We start from the raw sequence: 17,032 nt of genomic DNA on the forward strand, positions 1-17,032 counted from the left end.
ACTGAAAGAGCAGGTTGGGTGGGGGGGGCGGTGTGTGCGTGCGCGCGCGTGCGCGTGCGTGCGTGTGGTCCCTTCCTAATTTATTTGCACTTCAGCCCATTGGGATCAAGCTGCAATCCCTGTAGGCAAAAGAAGATTAGGGAAAGCGACTGACTGTTTTTTCCCAGACACAGAAGGGAAAGCGACTTCTCAAGTACCGCAAGTTTTTCTGGCCACTGTACAAATTGTTCCTGAGTATGGAGAGTTTCCAAAAGACCTAATTAGCAACTCGCTGCAAACATTTCTTTGCATTAGCTAATGATCCGGCTACACTTGTAAGCAAACAGTACCAACATATCCAATCAATGCAGAAAAACCAACAGAATGCCTATTAAACATCTGGATGTAATTTTCTAGTTAGACTTCGAACAAAATGAAAACATATGCAGGTTTCTTTGATCTACGCCTCAACAAAGAAATTTTCGATAAAAAAACACACTGGCCAGTCAATGTGTCATTTTCATAAAGCCTGGTCATTTCTCTTCAAATGTTCCCAGTTTAATTTTGTTGGTTTCCTGCAATCTCTAATTTTACCATATTGTGTGAAACCACAAGGGATTCTTCGGATCTGATTTTATTTGAGGTTTTACTGCTGCACGATCTGCTACTGACTTTTCTTTTAAATTCTACTTGGAAAATTTTTAAGGGTGAAAGAATGGGGGAAGGGAATACAGACATTATGGTAAAATGACCTAGTGCAATTTTTTGAACATTCTTGCCTACAAGGAAAGCTACTAATTAAAAAGAAATCAAATTACAAAGAGGGTATGCAATGGCTATTAGCCAAAAGATAGCAAATAATTAGAAATGTAATTGCTTTACCCTGCTCACATCATTTGCACTTTATAAATAGAGAAATATTTTAAAAGTGATATTGTTTTGCATGCCCTCATAATTATTATTCTTGCAGCTGTATACTACTACACCACATGCACTGTATGACTCAGACACAAGTTTTTTTCTCTATTCCACCTGTGCTGTCCCACCATTAAACAAAAAAAGAACAATCCCCTACCCCCATGTACATATTCATAATTTTTCAGTGTACTGTTTCTCTTTCAGCTGAAATCCAATGATGTCTCAACTTAAAATTTTGAAAGCATAAAATCTATTGAATTCTGTTATTGCTTCCTCCACTGATTTACTCTCACTACCATAGGTAGTAGAACAGTGGGATAAATCACAAATATGCTAAATTGTTTCCCACCCACCTGCAGCAAACTCCTGGTGATTAACATCATCAACATTTTTATTTTATGTGCCAGTTCGTGGGAAGTTAAAAAATATTGCTTGCAAATAGTACTGTTAACAGCAAAGGAAAAAACATAAACAGTATGGTAAACTGAGCATCATACAATACGTCATTTCCCTAAAGAACAGATGCTACATCTGAAGCCCTTTCAGTATATCCAAACTACATTTTGGACCCAATACTGCTTTTTTTGACTCAAAGTTCCAACTGCTTCCAGTGTGAGTTTTCAGTACATAGTAAATGCAGGATTAGGCCCTTTTCTATACAAGGTAGGAACACTACATTAAAATGCTTACAGTGAAAAACAATTGATTTCAAAGAGCAGAGTCAGACTGGTGATTAAACAGAATGATTTGGGGGGTTAATGCTGAAGGCCATCTTTTTATTGTATTTTTAAAATATGAGACAAAGGTTTAAACACAATCATTTTTAATCCAGTTGAAGAATTGTGTAGAGTACAGTATTGTGGCATAACGATCTGGTGTAAAATACTACCTTTAGAGGAATACAGCTCTTTACAAGGAGGCTTAGTCAATTTCTGGCCTGTCTTTCAGTGGTGTAAATAGTGAGTACTACCATGGAATAAGGATGCTCAGTTTTCTTGGATTAATCCAGATTTATACCCATCTAACAAAAAGGAAATTTTTAGGCTCTGATCAGCCAATTATGATGCATTATAAATTAGATAAGTATTAGATCATGACGGATATTGTTCATCCTATGTAATGTCTGTGACTCTCGTTCAAAAAAAAAGGAATAGAAATAATCATATTTTATTCTACCACTACTTTTACAGCTCTTCTATCTCAATTATAATGAAGAAGATTCAAAATGGCCTTAAGTGTCTGATTCCAGAATCTAAGTAGGTTAAAAGCACTTTTTAAAAAACATCAGGAAAATAGAGCTTTTCGGTTTCTGTTAAAACATGCCTTGGACATTTTAATGATGACAAATAAAGGTTATAAGACGTTTCAACTTTCATGTAGGCGAGCAATTAAAAAAAAAAAAAAGCAAGCTTTTGTTTATGTTCCAAAACATAGTGTTGTTTTAATGTCATATCTGTTAATATCTCATTAACAACTTGTGCCAGCAGGTTAAGCAAAGTACAACCAAAGTTAGGTAAGTGTTACGTTATTACAGACTCCATAGCTACTAGGTACACACACAAAGTATATAATAATAGCTTGCATTTTTATGGCATCTTTCATCTGAAGATCTAAGTACTTTATAAGCATTAATTAATTAAGCTTTCTAATGCCGTGAACAGAGCAGTGAGTTTGCTTGTCCAAGACTACAAGGGAAGAGCTGGGAACAGAACGCATAAGTTTTAGCTTTACTTTTGCACGCAGAACACCAGAAAAGTTTACATTCCTGTCTGGGAACCACAATCTATCAAAGGTCACCCTATCAAGGATATTTTGCCTTATCTTAAAAAACCTTAGACGTCTTGACATTACGCATTCACAAACATGTTTGCACATACATATTATGTATAAAAATATGAACACACACAAACACATGTATAGGTACAGACACCTATAGGTACAAGACACTATTATATGTACATGCACACAGACGCATGCACAGAAACATAGGTGCATCTGTCTTCAGTGTCAAATCTCTGTGGTCCTGGAATGAAGTCCAAACTTCACTGCAGAAGACTGAGACAGTTTCATTTTCTTTTCCTTTGCTCAATTCTGTGTGAAACTGGCAATAATGTAGTATGGAAATTAGCGCTCTGAATAAGTAAAGCTGTATCTTGATATTGCAACATACCGAATTTCACATCAAATTTTAAACATAGGCTGCTTTTTCTTTAGGATACAAGACGAAGCGAAATACGATTCTACCTAAGTGTATCTAGTACACATTAACTGGGAATTTAAAGAAAATTCAAATTATAAAATCACCCTTACTGTGTTTAAATGATGTGATACAACATTTTAAGGCCTCTTTTTAGGTAGTTTGCAGGTATACTAACATCATAAAAATGTCTTACGATGTTGTTTTATGTCTGAAGGTACCACATCTCACACTTTATCATGTAATTCTGCTATGAATAAGGTGGTTGTTAATAGAGAATATGTTTTGAAGTTTACTTCCCACTGCAAGGTGTGTCACCATTTGCCATCTCAGTAGTCACACACAGAGCGTGGAATTTGTTTGACCCTCATCCACCCCAAGTGGGCCTACAAACCATTCCCAACAGCCAAGTTCTTGACAGCTTTCCTCCAGCAGGCCCCTCTTATAAAGAAGCCAATTTTCCCCAAAGGACAATTTCTGTCTTAATGGAGGGTCGCTCTAACCAGCGTTTCAGTTGGTATATTTGAGTGATGCAAACGAGCATGAGGTTTTATCCTTTATGGTATTTTCTGTAGAGCTGAGAGCACTGTGGCAGGTGCTATCGCACGCACCGGTGTCGTTACAGAAATAAGACGGGGTTACAAAGCAAAGCCTGGGGTCAGGGAAGTTTAGCCTCTGCCCTGAGCGCTCTGGGCCAGGCTCCGTGTGGGCAGTGCCGTGGGTGCGGGGCCGGCTCCTTCACGCCGCCGCAGCCGCGTTGCGCGCGCCCGCAGTCGACTGCAAGAGATGGCGGACGCAGATCCGCGCACGGTGAATGTGTGCGTGTGTGTGCCCCGCCAACCCCCCTCCACCCGCCAGCGTATGCGCGCAACGCACGGGAGAAGCTGCCGGGCGCGCCGCCCCTCTCCGCGGAGCCCCTCTGAGGAGAACCCTCCGGCAGGCTGCAGGCGCAGAGTACCGCAGACCACCGCAAAGCCCCGCACCGCTCCGCACCGCACAGAGCCGCGCCGCGCCGGCCACGAGCCGCCGCCGCGCGCCCGCCCCGCCGGCAGCCCCGCCCCACCCCTCCACGCCCGCACGCCTGCCCCACGTTACTTTGATTGACAGCTCAGCCTCTCTACTCTCCTTCCCACCGACCTTCCCCGCCTCCTCGCCGCTCCGACCGCTCCGCGCGCTCCTATTGGCCAGCTCGCAGCGCTCCTGCCGCTCCGCCAGAAACGGTTCCCAGCGAAAGGCTGAGAGGCGGCCGCGTTCCGGCTCTCCCCATTGGCCCGCGGAGCCGGCCCGCATCACGGACCCACGTTGGTGACGGGGTCGGGGATTGGGCGGTGGCGGCGGGTGCCCCCCCCCCCTCCTCCTGGCGGCGGCGTGGGCGGGGCCGGGCGGCTGGTTAGCTGGCGGAGTGTGAAACCGCGTGCTAATGTAAGCGGCGCGGGAGAGCGCGCGCGGCGCGGAGCGGAGCGCACCGATCAGCCCCGGCCCCGCACCCGTCCCGCCGCCCCGGCTCCCCCTGTGCCCCCGGCCGGCGCGGAGGGGAAGGGGACAGGAGGCCGGTGGCGTTTCCGGCCGCTCGTGGTCCGGGTTTTGGGGGTATTTTGGGTTTGTTTTCTTTTTTTTTTTTTTTTTTTTTTTTTTTTTCCCAGCCGGGGAGAACTTTATCCCGGGTCGGCGAGGAGCGGTGGGGCAGGGCGGCGGAGGGGGAGGAGGAGGATGCTGCTGCTGGTGATGATGATGCCGCTGCGATGTACCGCGCTCGGGGAGCTCTGGTGAGAGGCGCAGCTCCCCGATGCCCGCACGCCCGCCCGGAGGAGGCTGCAGTGGTGCCGTTGCACGAAGGAGCTTCCCGTCTGATTTAGCCCCGATACGGACCCTTATATATATTTTTATTTTCCTCCTTCCTCCCCCCTCAACGGGGCGGGCAGCTTGGCTGGTCGGGCCAGCGGGCTTTTTGAGGAGATTTGATTTTCTTTTGTCGTAGGGACCTCTTTGCAACTAACGGAAGAGTCTCTGCTGCGTGTGTGGTTCCCCCTCCTCTGCCCTCCTGCGTTTCGTGCATGTGCTACTGGAGCTGCTCCGACCGGGGCCGGCTGTGCAGAGTCCCCCCCACCCCCTTCTTCCTCCTCCTCCCGCCTTCCTCTCTTTTTCATCGTTCCATGTCTTGCCGATGACCTGGCCCCTCTGCCGACGCCCGGGAACAGCGCGGCCCTCCCTGGAGACTTTCTCTCGCCCCCCCGGCTTGCGACCGTCCCGCCGCTGACACCGCGTCCCGCTTCCTCCGGCTGGATTTTCCCCTCCTGGTAAAAGGCAGAAGTGGGGAGAGGAGTCGCCTCCGCCCGGGGTTTCCGGCCTTACGATTGCATCGGCAACTTGCGAGCCCGAGAGGGGGATTATTCGCTCCCGCAGCGGGGCAGCCGCGGCTCACACCCCCCTCCGACCCGCAACCCCATCACCACCACCCCGCGCCGTCGGGTCCCGTCCCGTCCCGCCGCGCCCGGGAGCTGTGGACGCCGCCGAAGGAGCGCGGCGCGGTCGTGACCGTCTGGAGCGCGGCCCCTCCGCCTCCCCGGGGCACCCCCAGCCCTCCCCGGAACAGCAGCAACAAAGGACGCCGCGGCCGGAGGATGTCCCCGCGGCGGGGGCACTGAGCGCCGCCTCGCTCCGCTGCTGCCCGCCGCGGCGGAGGGTAGGCGGCCGGCGGCTGCCACCGCTCCTGCCCCCCTCGGTCCCCCGGGTACGAAGCCGGGACAGGGCGGGGGGCTCGCCGCGAGAACCGCTCAGCGAGGGAGCCCCGCCGCGGCCGGAGCCATGTTCCCCCAAAGCCGGCACCCCGTAAGTACGGCTCGGGGCGCCGCTTTGTGGGGGTGCGGGGCCGGGCGGGGAGCAGGGCGGGGATGGTCGGTCGGTCCGGGCGGCCCCCAGCTGCCGCCTCCGCTCCGCAGGGGCGCACCCCCGGGGTGCACGCCCGCCCGGCTGAGGGGGCGCCGGGAGAGCGCCCTCCTAAGTTTGTCCCCTCCTGGGAGGAGCGGCGCATCCTGCCCGCCGGCGCGGCTGGGGAGGGGACGCGCCCCCTCCCCAACACTCTCCTCCGCCGACCCTTTTTGTTTCGTGGAGCAACTTATTATATGCCTTGGGAAAGACGGCGGGGGGGGTCGCGGCCGGGCAGCATCACCCCCTCCCCGCCGAGCGAGGCGCCCGGGCCGGGGCCGGCCGTGCCCCCGCGGAGGGGGTCGGCGGGGAGGAGCCGGCACGCCCCGCTTTCGGGCAGACGGCGGCGGCAGGAGCGGGCGGGTCGGGGCCGGAGCGGCTCCCGGAGCCTGGGTAGACTCGCCCCCCTCTCCCTCCCCCCGCAGATGAGGGACGGGAAGGTGGGTAACAAGTGCGCAGCCCCCCGGGGCGGGCCGGGGTCTCCCTCCTTGCTTCCCCCCCTCCTCCCCCCCCCCCCCCCCCCAACCCCCCGACTCCCTCCATCCTTCTGGCCCGGTCGCGGCGGGGAGCACCGTCCCCGTCCCGTTCCCGTCCTGTCCCATCCCCCGTCCCCTGGGGCGACCGCGGCTCTGTCTGAACGTGCCTCTCTCCCGCGCCGGCCGCCGAGCCAGACCCCGCACCAGGCTGCGGGCCAGCCTTTCAAATTCACCATCCCGGAGTCGCTGGACCGCATCAAGGAGGAGTTCCAGTTCCTCCAGGCGCAATACCACAGGTGAGCGCCGGCGGGCCGCCGCGGGGCCGGGGGTAGTCGCCCCGCCGCCCCCGGCCGGGAGCGGGGGGGCTGCACCGAGCGGCCGCGTCCAGGCGGTGGCGTGCGGCGTCGCGGCTGAGTCCCGCCGCGGGACCCGGCCTTTGCCGGCCGCTCTGGTGAGGGGCGGCGCGGGGAGCCCCGGGCCCCGGCGGTGGCGGGGTGTGCTCGGAGGACGGGGCGGCTCGGGAGGAGGCAGCCCTGCCCTGCGCGGGTCTTCCCGCCGGGGTACTGCCCTGCCCCGGCACCTGCGGAAGGGCGGTAGTGTCGAAGCTGGAGGCGTTCGGCACCTGTGTTCATTTAAAAACAAAAAATTTGTTAGGGATCCTTATGTGGAAGATTTTTTTTTTAAGCGTATCGAGAGAAAACCTGCGCTAATTCTGTGGCGCAGAGCGTTAAGGAGGCTAATTCTCATGTTTGCTCATTTGTGTGTGGTGTTAATGCAAAGATTAATAAGATGCCGACGTGCGGTGCTTAAAGAGCCGAGAAGGATTGTTAAAGCACACAAGTACTGGAGTACAGGCATAAAGTTGACATGAATCTATTGAAGCCATGACATGCGTTTCTGATTGCTGTGCTGTCCTTCAGACGTTCTTGTATTTGTGCTTGCTGCTAAGGTCCCTGCAGAGACTGAGGGTATGGGTTCTTGTGTACACAGGGCAATTGGCGGTAAGGGGCATTAATCTTCCTTAATTTTGCTCTTAGGCGCACCTGCAAGGTCTGGCTAGGAACAAAAGCTTTGCAGGTTTCCCTGTTAGAAATCGCTTGGTTTTGATTAGGCTTCCGCTTTCTTACCTATGATAACTGTAGTCTTAGTCTTATCTAAAATCGTTAACTCGTTTAAGACATTTATTACTTTGGGAATGCAGTGTAAGCTATAACCATTTGGTATCGCAGCTGTAAGTGAAAAATGCTGGCTAACACACTAACTCTTCCCTAGGGTGCTTACTAGTGTCACTAAAAAAAAAAAATATCAGTTTGCCAGAGAACAAAGAGAGTGTAGCCCTCAGTGAAAGCAGTCAAAATTGTGCCTTTGTTATTGATGAGATAGGCAAGTGCCAAATGCAACACTTTTTCATTTATGAAAACAACAATAGGAAACAAACTTGCTGGTAAATGATAGTCAAAGTTACTGATTTTTTTCAAGCTGAGGACAAGATAACATTAGCTAGAGCGTACTTAAGGTTAAGAATTGTAGACATACTCAAGGTGTAATTGTAAACGTGAGTGGTTTTCCGTGGCAGTAACTGACTAGATGTCGTATCCAAAGAAATACCTCTCTTTTACTACTGAGAAGTACTTTGGAGAAACTCAGACCCTGTTACAGCTTGAAAGTTGTAGCACTTCATAGCAACTCTTTGTCAACGCATGCAGATTAGATGTGTTTGCATTCTGGAGGTAGTTTGGGTCTCATACAGCACCCAAGAAATACCTCTTAAATTTCCTGTTCAGCCTTTGTATTTAAAGTATTAATTAAGTCTTTGTTTGCCTCTTAGTTTGAGTGTTCTTTTAATTAGCTGCTTCTGTCAAAATACAGATAAAGTGGGTAGATGTCAAAACGATTGACATAACAGTTACATTAAAGTATGATCTATTTTGTAGCCTTAAATTGGAATGTGAGAAACTGGCAAGCGAAAAGACAGAAATGCAGAGGCACTATGTGATGGTAAGTATATTTGTTTTTTCTTTATTTCAGTAATTATCTCCTAATACAATGTAAACCAACATAAGAAAATAATGTATGCTCCTTTATTTGCAGTATTATGAAATGTCGTATGGATTAAACATTGAAATGCACAAACAGGTAAGCCATTTTTGATTTCTGAACCACAAAATCTGTAGTCTGCCTAGTTCATTTAAATGTAGCTGTTCTGTTTGTGTTCATGTGCCTGAATCAATAGGCTAATTTGCAGCTGTGATTAGTAAACCTTTGCCTACCTGCTGTCAAATGAGGTATAGGTTAGGTTGAGTGACAAGGCTTTCTTGGTGTTGGTCCTGAAAGACATTGGCAAAAATAGGAAGTCTTGTGTCTGTGGCTTCAAAAGTATAGTTCAGTACTTTACGTGGTTTCCTTTTGTTGGTGGTAGAGCCTTTGATATGTAGAACTGGTCTTATGCGTGTGTAGCATATGTAGTGATAGTTGCTCAAATCCTTGCCATTTAAAGGTATGAAAAGATTAGTGACTTGGAAAGCTCTAGTTATGACTATGAGTTTGCAAGTTCCCATAAAATTCACACTTATGGCCACTATAATGGTGAATAAAAAGAGTATTGAACTGGAACAAGACACTAAGGACCTCATAAGAGAAGAAAAGCTAAATGATTACTCAGCCTGGAGGACCCTCAATTGAGTAGTCATTGTCTGCCAAATAAAGCATTAATGGCGGGGTGTAAGTATTCTGTAGATATGCTGACATTCACTTTTTCATCAAGATGCTGGTACAATAAGTCTTTCAGAAATCGATGGCCTCTTAAAAAAAATTATCATTAGATGAAGTTGCACAGTTGGACACATTTCAAAGTGCAACAATACAATTCTTTCGTGATGTGTATGTGCTATTTCATCTAAAACTCTTGTTTCATTAAATTAAAGAGCATGGCTGACCGGCTAGGGCACAGCGAAGCAATTGATTAGTTCAGGCTTCGGATCTTCAGTATATTCAAAGACATTCATTCAGCAAGTGAATTGCAGAGTTGAGTTTTGCTTTTCTAACTCTGAACTCTTTGATTTTTGTTTTGTTTTCCTGTAAAAATATCATATGTGATGAGGTGGCATTGTAATTCCATGATAACTTTCTGTCTGCAAGGCTGAGTAGGTGTATCCTCTCTCGGTTTTTAGAGGTAAACTGGTTTGAATCCATAGTGCCAGTAAAAGAAGAAATATTATACAACCTCATTTTTGTGTGTTTTAAGGAATGCACTGAATAGGTAGACAGAACAACTAGAGCAATGTTTGACTTGGTTCTCCACTGTAGTTGCATTAGTCGTCTTGTGTTTTAGAAGAACGTCAGTTTTTCTGTGAGGTGGCTCTTTTCCCAGCTTTGTGATACAGAGATTTCTTTATTGGATTTTTTTTTTTTTTCTTCTAAACAACTTTGGCATACTGTAACCTGTGAGGAAGGCAACATCTGTATGGGAGCCTCATTTGGTGCAAAATGGATGCTGTTTTCAGATGATCTTTGATGAGAACATGTGACTTCAGTAAATGTACTACGAATTAACTTTAGATAAAATCAGTTAAACCCACAAGATTAAAGAGTGTGAGAACTGAGGTTTCCACTTTGACCTTAACATCTGTGTATTGCAAGGGTTTAATGTTCTGTATGTATGGCAACTATAATTATGTATCGAGTAGGCAGTGATGCTTCGGAAGCTTTTAAGACTTACGGCAGAGCGTTATTCCTGTGTTGGTTCTAACTGGGGAGAGTAGAGCACACTTGTTCTGTGTATGCTGTTAAGAAAAGAATAAGCTTTTGAAGACATAAATATATTCCCCTGGATATGAGTCCCAGATACTATACTTTTACATGTTAAGTAATTCTAATTTCTCATAAAAGTAGTACCTCTTGTAAAAGAGTCTTGATTTAGATACCTGCAATGAGGATGTCAAATGGTGTTACAGTTCAGTATGTAGGTGGTCTTAGGTATTTTTGTTTCCTGCGATCTACCAATGACATTCTTCTCAATTTCCACTGCTAATGCTGAGTTCTGAGGAGGCTTTTGGCAGATAGTAATCATAATTCTTATTAAAACTGGTGACGTCTAGCCCCAAGGGTGTAGCCAGGCTCAAATTGATGCTTTTTGCTGGCTGATCACCAGCATGGCCTAAGTGCTCATTATGTTGTAGAGAGGGCCTTTGGAGCTCTCATTACGTTTGACAGGAATTCTCTCTAGGGGGAAACTGGGCATTAGCTAGACTCCTGACAGGCTGAAATTATTCCTGCTTTATGGCTTATAACCAAATGCTAGCAAGGCATCATCAGGGGACACGAAAAATTGTCATTTCTGACAACATCTTTGTTACTGAAAAATGCGGTGATGGGGAAACTTTCCACTGAACAAGCTTTAATGTTTTTAAGGCCTGCCTCCTGTGTGGATGCTGCACTCGCTCTGTGTGAAGCCCTTCAGAGCGCTTGGGCTGCTGATTGAAAAACAAAAAATTACACTGCAGCGGTGTTTCTTTTATGCAGTGCAGTGCATACATCACTGTTGAGGTAGAGCCACATCGATAAAATGAAGTAGTTGCAGTTTGCCTGCATGTGAAAGGGTTGATTTCCTGTACTGATACAGTTGTTTCAGCAGTTCCCTCTTCATTTGATTTGGTAATCTATTACAATTTGACTAAAACAAAGTTAGTCAGCGCTTGAATGTTGCTGTAAACAGTCTTAACTGAGGTGAACTTTGCATACACAAACAGCTGTACTGCAGAGCTTTCCACTTGAATATGTTGCATTTGAGTCCAGAAATGGCCAGGTAAGGCTTCCTTCACAACTTTAGCTTTGGCACTTTGTAGTGCTTAATTGCGTAGCTGTGTGCTTAAATCCAGGTACAGCTGCTGGTTTTCAGCCTGCTGCCTGAACAGTCGTCAGGAAATAATCTTTTTAGCATATTTGTGGCTAGTTTGTGGGGTGTTTTGGGGGTCTTTTGGTCTTGTTTCTGGTTTGGTGTTTTTAAATTTTTAATTCTTTTTTAAAAAAAATTTCAAAGGTCGGTTCTTAGAGGATGTTGTGCGTGGATTTTTACACTGTTTTTCAGAGGTAATTATTTTAACGTGGATAGTTACTGACCAAAGTTTGCTTACCTGAAACAGAAACAAGCACCTGAGGATTTGTTTAGGATAGACGCACTTGATTCAGATGTCGTTTTCATATGTGTCAAGAAGACAGAATGAATAAGGATGTTTTGTGTGGTCTTAAGTTTCTTTGTGTTATACTGTCCAAGTCACGTTTTTCCCACTGACATCGATGGCTGGCAAAGCAGATGCATCAACTGCTAATGCCAAGATGTAGAGTTGCTTGGGTGTTAAAAATCACACTGTACTTAAAGGGTTGCTGCCCTTGGCTATTAGGGCAGTGCCTCCTTATTTTCACCAGCTCTGTCTGTCATCTTCTGTCATAAGTCAGAAGATAAGACTTCCTGTGTGTTTAATGCCTGGATTGTTTAGGTGCAAGATTAGCTTTTGTTCAGTGGCAGGCAGCCAAAGAAAGAAAAATTCATCACTGCTGAACCAACTGACAGACTATATAAACTACTGCAGTATGTGGGTTTCTGCTATCCCAACAGTGACAGCTAGGTTTCCCTCTCTTTGGGTGGCTTATTGTGATCTCTGTGACCTGCCTGGAGGCAGACCTGTCATTCAGTACCTTGCCTCTTGTAGAGAAGTATACAAACTCCCAAACTGCATTATGTTAACCGATAGTACAAGAGTTAAATGTCTGTTTTAGCCTGGACTGTCTTGAGGAATAATTTCTAATGCTCTACAGCAAAGGACAGAATTTTCTACTGATATCTCATTAGAACATCAGTCTTCAGGAGTGGGTTAAATAGAAGAGAATTAAGGAGCTTAGTTAGCTCTCTACAGCTCCTGAGTAGGATGGCTGTGCTGTTGAAAAGGATTTAAAGATAAATTAATTTTTTTCTTTTTTTCCTACTTGGATTTTAATTATTGGAATGAAAAACTTCATGAATCCTTAAGGTTTTGGTGGTGTGCAGTGTGTGTTTCAGGAGCGTTTTACAGTTGTCACTGCCACATAAGACATGCAAAGCCTGTTTTTATTTAAAAGAGAAAACGGTAAGGTTAATTGGGACAATACTTTTCACTCAAAAAACTGTACTTATTTTACAAATACTGGGTTTCTAAATGAATACAGTTGTATCACCAGTGCAGCTATTTCAACCACAACTAGATCTGGCAGTTTGAATGGGGAGGAAAGACTAGAGTAATGACCCTAACTTTCTTGACTTTTGAACCACATTCAAGCTTGAGGTCAGCATTATTCTTAAGGATTTATCTGACAGATTCGGGGCACTGTGTGAAGTACATCTCCATGAGGCTTCTAGGTAACCATATTGTCAAATACCATGTATTATGTCAACTCCTTACAAAACTTAATCTGAAAGTATGTCACAGTATAAACACTGTATTTGAAATACTGCCTGATAATCTCGCATTTTAGATGTTGTCTACCAGGTTTCAGGTTCTTCGCAGAACCGTGGAGGAAGAGAGGAAATGCCTTCCTATCAGCTACGTTGTTAAACTTCCATTGCATTGTTGGAACTTAGGTTGCCAAATGTCTGTTGATATACTTCATGGATCAGTTCAAGAGGACAGAAAAATTCGTGGTATTTTTGGAGGCAGGGGGAAGAGTGAGAGGGAAGATGCTTTGTGAATGTGCAGTACCCCTTCAAGTCACAACAGATTCCAGGGAAAAAGCTTAATGTTTTTCCTCCTTCTGCTAGTTGTTAACACCGAATCAAGCTGAGCATTTGAATTGCCTTTCCTTCCACCCTGCTCCAGAACTTAAGTGTTTGTAGTAAAGCAGTAAAATTGCATTGTCTCTTGTAAAAAATCGAAGATAGGATCTTCTGGGTTTGATAGTAGGTCACCACTGGTGTACGGTAAAAACCTTTAGAAACAATTTTAGGTTAACTGGCACTTATCAGAAGACTGCATGGTATTGTTATCTTAAAAATGATAACAGCTTCGAGTAGAACTAATGAGGTTATCGTTCCACTTGAAGTAAGATTTAGGGATATCTAATGGAAATTATGTCAAACACTATTATTTTCATCTTATGCATCACACTTCTTAGTTGGGCGCTGGATGTAGCTATTTGAGCAATAGTAGTTGCTTACGTAGTTCCTTTCAGAAAGGGGAAAACCAACAGCTGATAGGGAGAATTCCCAATTGTTCAGCATGTATTTGTCAAAACAGCTAGTTTAACGGATCAGTCCTTATGACTACTCGTAAGCCATGGCTTTTAAAGTACTTGCAAGCTGGTCCCATGTTCAACCTGGACTTGCAACCTGTGCTTTTGCAAGTATAAAATTTCCATCATAAGTATTTTATGGAAGTAATCTTGTGACATCTCTGGGCAACACTTTCCAGTGTTTGACCCACCCTTATTGTGGAGAATTTTTTCCTTCACTAACTGGGACTTGGGTTTTCTGCACTGATGACCATTGCCTGCCTTTTGTTCTTCTGCTGTGCCCCTCTGAGAAGAGTCTGGCTTAGTATTCTCCATGATCACCTCTTTGTCAGCAATCGGATCTTCTCTCCCATTAATCCTCCACTTGAAACTAAAGAAATCTAACTTCTTCCTGGTATGTTTGTTGTGTGCTCTGATTCCCTGATCATCTTCCTGGTGTCACATAGTGACTTGCCTCAGTTTGGCAACATCTTTCTACTTGCCAAACAAAGGGAACAAATAGGGGAAAAATGTATTTTAGTCAGCCAGCTGGTTACAGTCATGCTGTTGCATCCTAGTATGAGGTGTAGCCTTTGTCAACACAAGGGTGTGGGGCTGATGTGTATTCAACTTGTCCTCCAGGACACCTGTGCCCTCTTCTGCAAAACTGCTTTCCAGTGTGTTTCCACTGTGGCTATGCTGTTGGGGGAGGAGGTTGTCCTAGGTGCAGGACAAAAGCCAACCTTTGTTTGCTTTGAACCTGGTTTCTACTATCTTTATTGATGGTCCTTGTCAGAATAGACAAGTGGTTGATGCCTGGCTGCTTTTTCAATGCACTCAAAATTTTATATCTCTGTTGTAATGCATGTGTTGACTCCTTTTCAGGTTGGGCAGTCCCAGCCTACACAGTTGTGTAGTTTGCTTTGATCATCTTCCTTGCTTTTCCCTCAACATTTTCCATTTTTAACTTAGCCTGTTGAAGTAAGGGAACTAGAACTACGTGCAGGTGAACCAGAGATTTATATTATCACATAATTCTGTTTTCTGGATGTTTTCTTTTTTCTTTTTTTCTTTACTAAAAGTTCCCAATATCAGATTTCTCTTTTGGCTGCCACGAAATGCTGAACTGCTGGAGTCACCTTTCACATTTGAGTTCTTGATCATGAGTGATGACGGTAAGCTCAGGAGCCATCCCTTCACGTTGAGGCTAGGGATGGCTACTCCCAATGTGCATAAATTTTATTTATATACAATTCTTTTCATTGCCTGCTTCGTCTTGTAAGGTGTCTTTGCAGTTCTTCAGCCACTGTTTTTACTTGGAATGAATTCTTTTATGGAGCAAGCTTTTGTACTCACTGCTTGCTGTCTTTTCTAGGCTGCAATGCTGAACATATTCATAAAACATTGCAGTAAAGGCCCCTGTGAAACTCCACCAGTGACTGCTTTGTGGCATAGTGCTGGAGATGATTGAAGAGTAGATTAGAGCTTGCTGAAATTGAGTTTGTTCTTAACTGAAATATAGTTGAAATCTGAATACATTTAAAACCAAGTTATTTCTTCCTGAGGTTGTCTCTTTTAAAAGAAGGCATAGTGATGCACTTTTTTGGTACTTTAAAAAGTACAGCAGCCTACCCTGTCGCCTCATGTAAACGAGTGGATGCAATGTAGACTTCTCTCGATTGGAACTACAATTGCAGTATGCTTAAGCAAAATTGGAATAGGAAAAGGTTTACAGCATTATTTCCTAGGGTAGTAGTATTTTAGGCTTGTAAGTGTTGAGGGTTATTTTAGTTGTTAGCAAGCCTAGTTGTTATAAAATGCTTTCTAGCATGGGGAAGGCAGTTCAGGAAATGAATCTGGAAGGTTTCACTTAACTGTTTATAATGATAGTCTTCTGTGGCTAATGATAACTAGTGTTTAAGACTAACTAGTATTTAAGACTGCTCTAATCTGTAATTGGGGATTGACTGAGTTGCTCTCACCTTTTCTTTCAGTTCTTCAGATATGTGGACAAATTAGCACAGATGATTAGATTGCAAATTAAAGTTTTTCGAGGGGTATTGGGTAAACTTTGTGTCTTACTGTGCTTACCTGGAAATACCTTGTACTGCTCAGGTGATCTGAAAAGCTAACTAGCCTTTTTGGCTACATGATAACAAAACAGAAAACTGAGGTTAATTTGTGTTTTGGTATAGGGTTGGGTTTTTTGTTTGTTTTGTCTCCCTCCCCTAGCAGCATGGATGTTCTTTTTTTTCTGTTCAGTCTTTTTTTTATTCCTCTTGAAGCTTTTTGATGTTTGTGTAAACAGTTGGTCAAAGCAACTTACTTGTAAGGTGACCAGTCAGTGTATTGACAAGAACAGACACAACAGAAAACTGCATTAGGAGGCAAGCCCTTGGGATTTGCAGTAAATATATTACAGAACACAAGTGAATTGCCGATACTGCTTGTTTAGCAGTTTGCAAGGGCAATGGTAGTATGGATTTTTGAATTAGAAGGGAAGGACTGTTCTTTCTCTGTGCTGGAACATCTAGTTGATGGCTGAGGATAAAATTGATTTAGAGAACAAAATGCTGCTGCCTCTATTTGTGCCATTTTAAAGGCTTCTATGGATTAGCAAGCAAAACCAAAAAAAAAAGATAGCTTTCAGTTTTGGTGAAGGGGAGAAAGAATGGGTATGCCTGTTCAGCTGCATTTTGATTAGGTATTAAGTCTGTGAGGAAACCTGCTTTTGTTAGGTCAAGAAAAGGGAAGGACATCTGAAACTGGGTGGTTTTTATGATCTGTGGAAATCTGCCTATTAATGAAATTGTTTCAAAGTGTTCTGAAACTCCCAAATTGCTGTGGTCTGTGCTTCATGGTGTGATGAGCTCAACTTTTTTAAATGTAGAAGTTTGAATTAAAACCCTGGGGGGAGAGGATGGCAAACCAATAATTTCTTGGGAAAAATAACTAATAGAAAGATCATTCTTTTGTGGTGTTGCCACAACAGTTTCCATTTACAAAAAAGTTTTTTTTTTTTGTTAAAAAAGCTGAAAGATTTATCGCTGCTGTTCTTGTGTGAATTTGGGTGTAAGGTCATTCTGAATTCCTATTTTTTTGTAACTGGTTATAAGGCTTCCAGCTGTTACTTTGCAGACCGTGGCCTCAAATGATGGACATAAATTGCTAGTTAAGCAAACAAAATCTTTAATTAACAGGACCTATGGGAACTTCTTAGGTTGTTTCTTTAAACTGAAATATAAACTGTAGAATCGCAGCACCAGAAAGGACCTAGTGTCTCCCTGAGTCCTAGTAG

General features: G+C 45.0%; 1 protein-coding gene across 10 annotated transcripts in view; it reads left to right on the forward strand.

The window, feature by feature from the left end:
• Positions 1-4,474: 4,474 nt before the first annotated feature.
• TLE1 (TLE family member 1, transcriptional corepressor) overlaps positions 4,475-17,032 on the forward strand; it is a 76,300-nt gene continuing 63,742 nt past the window's right edge. For 6 of the 10 annotated variants that reach the window (XM_075079545.1, XM_075079547.1, XM_075079549.1 and 3 more), the window contains exons 1-4: positions 5,971-6,459; positions 6,691-6,791; positions 8,430-8,493; positions 8,587-8,631. In XM_075079545.1, the coding sequence (XP_074935646.1) occupies positions 5,986-6,459; positions 6,691-6,791; positions 8,430-8,493; positions 8,587-8,631 (684 nt within the window). In that variant the 5' untranslated portion in view covers positions 5,971-5,985. Of the gene's footprint in view, positions 5,924-5,970; positions 6,460-6,690; positions 6,792-8,429; positions 8,494-8,586; positions 8,632-17,032 lie in introns of those variants that run through there. The other 4 variants (XM_075079552.1, XM_075079553.1, XM_075079555.1 and 1 more) reach the window with 2 other exon arrangements.

The sequence above is a fragment of the Phalacrocorax aristotelis genome, chromosome Z (genome assembly GCF_949628215.1).
Source record: "Phalacrocorax aristotelis chromosome Z, bGulAri2.1, whole genome shotgun sequence".
NCBI lineage: Eukaryota > Metazoa > Chordata > Aves > Suliformes > Phalacrocoracidae > Phalacrocorax > Phalacrocorax aristotelis.